The sequence below is a fragment of the Nerophis lumbriciformis genome, linkage group LG32, assembly GCF_033978685.3.
Source record: "Nerophis lumbriciformis linkage group LG32, RoL_Nlum_v2.1, whole genome shotgun sequence".
Lineage (NCBI taxonomy): Eukaryota > Metazoa > Chordata > Actinopteri > Syngnathiformes > Syngnathidae > Nerophis > Nerophis lumbriciformis.
The window spans coordinates 11,332,449-11,341,479 of record NC_084579.2 but is presented as its reverse complement, the minus strand read 5'-3'; the positions used below and the strand labels follow the sequence as shown (position 1 = coordinate 11,341,479).

The 9,031-nt window shown below is 34.5% G+C and overlaps 1 protein-coding gene across 1 annotated transcript in view; it reads left to right on the top strand.

Annotated features, from left to right (window-relative positions):
- Window positions 1–1,811: 1,811 nt before the first annotated feature.
- arvcfa (ARVCF delta catenin family member a) overlaps window positions 1,812–9,031 on the top strand; it is a 68,028-nt gene continuing 60,808 nt past the window's right edge. Inside the window, exon 1 of the mRNA XM_061927504.1 lies at window positions 1,812–2,135. Within this exon, the coding sequence (XP_061783488.1) occupies window positions 2,115–2,135 (21 nt within the window). The 5' untranslated portion in view covers window positions 1,812–2,114. The remainder of the gene's footprint in view (window positions 2,136–9,031) is intronic.

Sequence of the window (9,031 nt, the reverse complement as noted above, 5' to 3'; positions counted from 1 at the left end):
AAGTCGTGACAAATGGAATAGATTGTAAAGACAAGATATTTAATGTTCAAACTGAGAAACTTTTTTTTTTTTGCAAATAATCATTAACTTAGAATTTAATGGCAGCGAAACATTGCAAAAAAGTTGTCACGGGGGCATTTTTACCACTGTGTTACATGGCCTTTCCTTTTAACAACACCCAGTAAACGTTTGGGAACTGAGGAGACCAATTTTTGAAGCTTTTCAGGTGGAATTCTTTCCCATTCTTGCTTCACAGTCCGGGGTCTCCGTTGTGGTATTTTAGGCTTCATTCTGCGCCACACATTTTCAATGGTAGACAGGTCTGGACTCTTCTCTGTGAAGCGCTTTGAGTCTCTAGAAAAGCGCTATATAAAATCTAATCCATCATTATTATTATTATTATTATTATTACAGGCATGTCAGTCTAGTACCCGCACTCTTTTACTATGAAGCCACGTTGTTGTAACACGTGGCTTGGCATTGTCTTGCTGAAATAAGCAGGGGCGTCCATGATAACATTGCTTGGATGGCAACATATGTTGCTCCAAAACCTGTAAGTACCTTTCAGCATTAATGATGCCTTCACAGATGTGTAAGTTACCCATGACTTGGCCACTAATACACCCCCATACCATCACAGATGCTGGCTTTTGAACTTTGCGCTTATAACAATCCGGATGGTTCTTTTCCTCTTTGGTCCGAAATACACGATGTCCACAGTTTCCGAAAACAATTTGAAATGGGGACACTTTGCATCAGTCCATCTTAGATGAGCTCGGGCCCAGCGAAGCCGGCGGCGTTTCTGGGTGTTGTTGATAAATGGCTTTCGCTTTGCATAGTAGAGTTTTAACTTGCACTTACAGATGTAGCGACCAACTGTAGTTACTGACAGTAGTTTTGTGATGTGTTCCTGTGCCCATGTGGTGATATCCTTTACACACTGATGTCGGTTTTTGATGCAGTACCGACTGAGGGATCAGAGGTCACACTCATTCAATGTTGGTTTTCAGCCTTGCTGCTTACGTGCAGTGATTTCTCCACATTTTAGGAACCTTTTGATGATATTACGGACCATAGATGGTGAAATCCCTAAATTCCTTGCAATAGCTGGTTGAGAAATGTTGTTCTTAAACAATTTGCTCACGCATTTGTTGACAAAGTGGTGACCCTCGTCCCATCCTTGTTTGTGAATGACTGAGCATTTCATGGAAGCTGTTTTATACCCAATCATGGCACCCACCTGTTCCCAATTGGCCTGTTCACCTGTGGGATGTTCCAATTAAGTATTTTGATGAGCATTCCTCAACTTTCTCAGTCTTTTTTGCAACTTGTGCCAACTTTTTTTGAAACATGTTGCAGGCATCAAATTTAAAATGAGCTAATATTTGCAAAAAATAACAACGTTTTCCAGTTGGAACATTTAAATATCTTGTCTTTGCAGTCTATTCGATTGAATATAAGTTGAAAAGGATTTGCAAATCATTTTATTCTGTTTTCATTTACCATTTACACAACGTGCCAACTTCACTGTAAATATAATACATTACATTGTAGAATAGGTGGTACTTGCTCTTTTTGAGGTATTACTTTGCTTAAAAAGTTTGTTGTTGTGCCTCACTAGTAACCTTTGACCTTACAAATGGACCCCCCCCCCCCCCAAAAAAAAAAATCCAGCCCACAATGTTGTATATGGCCATCCCACAGCAGTGTGCTTGTCGCTGCAGCAGAGTCCCAACAAATTCTCCTTCTCCGAGACAAACGAGAGCGGGCGTCTCTGTGCTCCAGCTGCATCTGCTTGCGAGTGTGTGCGTGTGTGTGCAGCACAGTGTGGATTCAGCACCTTGCTAACAGCGCGCACATTAACTGCAGCACACATCAAGGGGGGAGGAGCAGCGGCACCTGCATGGCTTGCATGCATGCTGGACAAAATGTGTTGCGTTTATGAGGGTGCACAGCAGAAGAGGAGGGGTGTGTGCGTGCGTGTGTGTGTGTGTGTGTGTGAGGTTTGAACTGGCTGCTCACAGGGAGGCAGGAATTAGGCAGAGGAGAGCAGCAAACGTCTGAGGAGGAAAAAGAAGGAGAGGAGTAGGTGGAGGCAACCTCGTGCCTCAATCATGCCTGCACAAGTGAAGGAGGTAAGTGTGTGTGTGTGTGTGTGTGTGTGTGTGTGTGTGTGCACGCTGCAGAGAAAGGAGCTTTATGTCATGCAGGAGGCGTCAATTGCTTCACCTCCTCGCCTGCTGTTCGGTGCAGTCTCCTTGTGTTGCATGAGAGGAAATAGGATGAGGAGGGAGGGCATGAGGCATGATGCTGACATCTTCATCAAGTGTGTGTGTCCGTATGAATGCATGAAAGCTGATGTGTGTGTGTGTGTGTGTGTGTGTGTGAAAGATAATGACATAATGCACACACACATATAGAGAGTGTTGAGTGTGCTGCCATCATCTATTGCATTAAATCTGACCATGCAGCATTTAACTATTTGAGGGGCGACCAGCAAGGCGAAAGTGGCGTTGAGGAGGAAAACTGCATTTAAAAAAAAAATTGAAATATGTATTGGATGATGGAATATGCTGTCATATACTTCAAGCTGACACAATTACTGCAGTATTTGGTTTACCTTCTTGATGTTGTTATTATTGAGTAAGAACCCCTGCACAATCCAATGAGATCCAATGCAAGAGTTTGCAATCATGAAGATACTTTATGGTTTTCTATATTGTGGGTTTTTGGAGTATTATTAATTGCATCACATACTTTAAACATATGGCCAAACTACTGCAAAATATTCAACCATTGACTGAATTTAATTGTATTTACATTTTAATTTTGTTATTTACAAGTAAGAGAATTTGTGCCAAAGAAAAATAGTCATAAAAATAATTAATAGAAAAACAGATGAATAAGCTTAAATTTTTTTATTTGTATTTTTTTTTTTAAACATTATTGGGTTTTAGACACATACAGTTGACAGGAATAACTGTCAAAAGCTGTTTTCTTTGAGTTAATTATTTGTCTTAAATTTTTATCAGACATACACACAGTGAAACTATTGCTAACCATTTAATGATTCATTGTATTTAATTTTATTGCAATTTAAAAAAATATTTTAAATAATAAGCTCATTTATCCCAAAAGAAAATAAATATAGAAATAGTTTATTGAAAAATAGATAAAAAGGAAAACAAAACAGTTATATTTTTCAATCAGTTGATTTTGATTTAATTAATAGTCATACATATGGTGAAATTATTGCTAAAACATTTAATAATTGACTGTATTTATTTTAATTATAATTAAAAATGTTTTATTTACAAATAAGATAACTGTTTCCCAAAGTGAAATAATTATAGAAAGCATTTATTGTAAAACAGATGAATTAGAAAAAACGCACACATAATTTATAGGTAATTGATTTTAATTAAATGATCAGACATACACATGGTGAAATGACATCTAAAATTTTAATCATAGAATGCATTTAATCTCATTGTAAATTAAAACATTTTACAAAAAAAAAAAAAAAAAAAAAAAAAAAAAAATAATATATATATATATATATATATATATATATATATATATATATATATATATATATATATATATATATATATAATATAAAATATTTACAAATTACATAATATTTGTATTAATTAATTTTGATTATATTTTTTATCAGACATCAGTGCATCACACAGGTAAATTTAAAGATTACAATTTAAATCACATTCTTTATTTAATTTTTTTTTTTTTTTTACCTGTATTTACAAGTAACATTTTACACAATGGAAATTATTCTAGAAATAATTAATAGAAAAATAAATAACTAAGAAATAAAAAACATTGTTTAAAAAAAATAAATTTGACAATTTTTAAAAGTAATTTGTTGTTGTTTGTACCGAGGATGTCGTTGTGGCTTGTGCAGCCCTTTGAGACACTTGTGATTTAGGGCTATATAAATAAAGATTGATTGATTGAGATTGAAAATAAAATGACAGCAAAAATAAAAATAATTAGAGAAATGTTCAATACTAACAATTTTCTAAAATAATTCAATTACATTTAATTTGAGACAATTTTTCCACAAATAAAAATTATTAATATTATTCCCAAAACTAGGAAAATTAAAAAGTAATCTTAATTTATTATAAATAAATTTGATGCATTTAATCTCATTGCAAATTTCTAAATGTTATTTACAAATTACATAATTTTTGTGTTAATTAATTTAAATGATAATTTGATCATACATCCCATAGGGAAATCACTGCAAACCCATTTAAATATTACAATTTAAATCACATTCTTTATTTGAATTGCATTTTTAAATTATATTTACAAGCAACATTTTTCCCAAAAAATCAGACATGGTAAAATGAATCGTAACACATTTGACACTTTTTAAAAGTAATTTCTTGTAATATGAAATGATATCAAAACTAAAATAATTTTCAATACCAACAATCTTTTAAAATAATTTAATTTGATTTAATTTGAGACAATTTTTCCAAAAAGAAAATAATTAGTATTATTACAACTAGGTTCCAAATATTTTCTTTAAAAAAAAACCTAAACTAACAAGATGCAATTTTGAAAATTAAAAAGTAATATTAATTTATTATAAATCAGTTTGATGCAATTATCTCATTGCAAATTTCAAAATGTTATTTACAAATTACATAATTTTTTGTTGATTAATTTAAATAATAATTGTATCAGACATCCCACAGGGAAATCACTGCAAGCCCATTTAACGATTACAATTTAAATCACATTATTTATTTTAATTGCATTTTTTAAATTATATTTACAAGTAACATTTTTCCCCCAAAAAATAATTTTAAAATTAATTAATTGAAAAATAAATAAATGAGAAAAAAAACTTTGTTTAAAAAACATTTGACAATTTTTAAAAGTAATTTCTTGTAATAAAAAATGACACCAAAAATAAAATAATTTTCAATACTAACAATCTTCTAAAATGATTCAATTTGATTTAATTTGAGACAATTTTTCCACAAAGAAAATTATTATTATTATTACAACTATTTTCCAATTTTTTTAAAACTAAACTAACAAGATGCAATTTTGAAAATTAAAAAAGTAATCTTAATTTATTATAAATCAGTTTGATTTGTATCAGATATACACATTCTTGACTCTATATGATTTAATTACATTTTCAACCTGTTCATAATTTACTGTAACAATTTGATTTAGTTTGATTATATCAAATCATTTAAGAAACATCCCTGTTGTGTAATACTAACATGTTCACTGGCCTTAGAGAGGAACAATAAAGGTAACTTTGGACTATTTTCTTCTTATTAACTTGCTTTTAATTGGATCCCTTTGACAGTCAAAAGTTTGAGGACGCTTCTCCATGCTATTTAATGAGAAAGTTTGCTTGATGAGTACATGAAGTACAGTGCAGCGTTTAGTTCATACTTGCCAACCTTGAGACCTCCGATTTCGGGAGGTGGGGGGTGGGGGTGGGGGTGGGGGGGCGTGGTCGGGGGTGGGACTGTGGCGTGGTTGGTATATGTATATATGTATATATATGTATATATATATATATATATATATATATATATATATATATATGTATATATATATATATATATATATATATATATATATATATATATATATATATATATATATATATATATATATGAAATATATATACATATATACATACATACACATACATACATACACATACATATATATATATATATATATATATATATATATATATATATATATATATATATATATATATATATATATATATATATATATATATATATCTACATCCTGAAAATATGCAAACAAAACTGTGTTTAGATAATTGATACTTCAAACTTGCATAAATAAATCTTAAGGATATAAGATAACTTGGCTTCTGAGAGCTTCAAAATGTAATGAATAAAATGCTAAAGTTGTTGATAAACAAGCAATTATTTTAATAATTAAATATGGTCATTTTAAATGAATTATTATGATCATTTAAAATTAATTATTTCATATATGTTTATTTTAATGTATGATTCTACGGCTGGATGTAATAAGGAGTCAGAAAAAATACAAATAAAAACACAATTAATTTTGATGTTTTTAGCAAAATATAGTAAAAATTTATTTAGTTTTTTTTAAAATTAATAAATATATTTATTTTTAGGTAAGATAAACATAATAATAGAATTTATCTCTAGTCTGGATGATTTAGTTCTTGTCACCATGTTGTCCTCCTGTCATAAAAAAAAAGGCTGTCCTCACTCAGGCCACGCCCCCTCCAGCTCCGGCTGAAAATCGGGAGATTTTCGGGAGAATATTTGTCCCGGTAGATTTTCGGGTGAGGCGCTGAATTTCGGGAGGGTTGGCAAGTATGGTTTAGTTTGCATGTTCCAGGCTGCAGCGAGTGCACAAACAAAGCACAGTCGGAACATCATTGTCGACCTATTTGGCTCAGCAATGCACTTTTTAGTGACGCTGCACTGACTTATTTAAATAAGCTTTGACTCAGAGCTGGCCTGGCGCCCCCCCGAATGCCCCCCCTCCCTCTGGAGCTTGACTCATCAGACAGGGGGACGACGACGACAACAAACGGGGCCCTGTCCTGTCTGCCCAGCCGACCATCACTCTCGTCCTCATCAAACCGTCTGCAGGCGACGTCCACGCACTTTTTTTTTTTTTATTCGCCAAACTATCCAATATGGCGCTTATTGGGGGTCATCTCCCGACCCCTTTTATCTCCGCCTGCCTGCGACACAGTCGGGATGAGAGCCTCTCGTGTGCTCTCTTCACAGCACTTTGCACAGACCCGTTCGGGAAGTCGGCGTTTTATTCTGTCAGCGTTCGGATAAAAGTGGAACAGGCGATTACCAGGAAAAAGAACAAAAAAAAGGGACGAAAAAGCCAGGAAAGTCAAACCCAGATCAACAGGAGCGATCAGCCACTTGTTGCTAGGCAGATTTGGTGAAGCCCCAAAGTCTAATAGAGCCCTGTTTCCGTGGCAACTTGGGACAGAGGTTTGTGCTGCCTCACACGGCTGCCAAAGGACAGGGAGATATGGCAGCAGCAACATTTACTTTCATGTTGAAGGACAAGTTCCATTGAGAATGAAGACATAGAAATAGTCTGTTCCAGGGTCAAACTGTCACTAGCATGAACCGTTTTAATGTTTTAACTCAACAAATGTAAGAAGGTCACTTTGTCAACAACTGCAAAACTCCTGTTGTATAGAGGATCTTTGACTATTTTGCACTAGGTACATAAAAACAGCATCCTTAACCATGAAGGATCTTTGTCAAACATTGTTGAAGTCCGACCTTAAAAGCAGAAAAATACTCTTGACATATCAAGGATCTTTGACTAGTACAAACCCCGTTTCCATATGAGTTGGGAAATTGTGTTAGATGTAAATATAAACGGAATACAATGATTTGCAAATCCTTTTCAACCCATATTCAATTGAATGCATTACAAAGACAAGATATTTGATGTTCAAACTCATAAACTTTATATTTTTTTTGCAAATAATAATTAACTTATAATTTCATGGCTGCAACATCTGCCAAAGTAGTTGGGAAAGGGCATGATCACCACTGTGTTACATCACCTTTTCTTTTAACAAGACTCAATAAACGATTGGGAACTGAGGAAACTAATTGTTGAAGCTTTGAAAGTGGAATTATTTCCCATTCTTGTTTTATGTAGAGCTTCAGTCGTTCAACAGTCCGGGGTCTCCGCTGTTGTATTTTACGCTTCATAATGCGCCACACATTTTCGATGGGAGACAGGTCTGGACTGCAGGCGGGCCAGGACCAAGCCACGCTGTTGTAACACGTGCTGAATGTGGCTTGGCATTGTCTTGCTGAAATAAGCAGGGGCGTCCATGAAAAAGACGGCGCTTAGATGGCAGCATATGTTGTTCCAAAACCTGTATGTACCTTTCAGCATTAATGGTGCCTTCACAGATGTGTAAGTTACCCATGCCTTGGGCACTAATACACCCCCATACCATCACAGATGCTGGCTTTTCAACTTTGCGTCGATAACAGTCTGGATGGTTCGCTTCCCCTTTGGTCCGGATGACACGATGTGGAATATTTCCAAAAATAATTTGAAATGTGGACTCGTCAGACCACAGAACACTTTTCCACTTTGCATGAGTCCATCTTAGATGATCTCGGGCCCAGAGAAGCCGGCGGCGTTTCTGGGTGTTGTTGATAAATGGCTTTCGCTTTGCATAGTAGAGCTTTAACTTGCACTTACAGATGTAGCGACCAACTGTATTTAGTGACAGTGGTTTTCTGAAGTGTTCCTGAGCCCATGCGGTGATATCCTTTAGAGATTGATGTCGGTTTTTGATACAGTGCCGTCTGAGGGATCGAAGGTCACGTTCATTCAATGTTGGTTTCCGGCCATGCCGCTTACGTGCAGTGATTTCTCCAGATTCTCTGAACCTTTTGATGATATTATGGACCGTAGATGTTGAAATCCCTAAATTTCTTGCAATTGCACTTTGAGAAACGTTGTTCTTAAACTGTTCGACTATTTGCTCACGCAGTTGTGGACAAAGGGGTGTACCTCGCCCCATCCTTTCTTGTGAAAGACTGAGCATTTTTTGGGAAGCTGTTTTTATACCCAATCATGGCACCCACCTGTTCCCAATTAACCTGCACACCTGTGGGATGTTCCAAATAAGTGTTTGATGAGCATTCCTCAACTTTATCAGTATTTATTGCCACCGTTCCCAACTTCTTTGTCACGTGTTGCTGGCATCAAATTCTAAAGTTAATGATTATTTGCCAAAAAAAAAAAGTTTATCAGTTTAAACATCAAATATGTTGTCTTTGTAGCATATTCAACTGAATATGGGTTGAAAATGATTTGCAAATCATTGTATTCCGTTTATATTTACATCTAACACAATTTCCCAACTCATATGGAAACGGGGTTTGTAGATTGTTACACACAAGAGCACGCTCCTGTTATGTAGAAGATCTTTGACAAACTTTCTGCA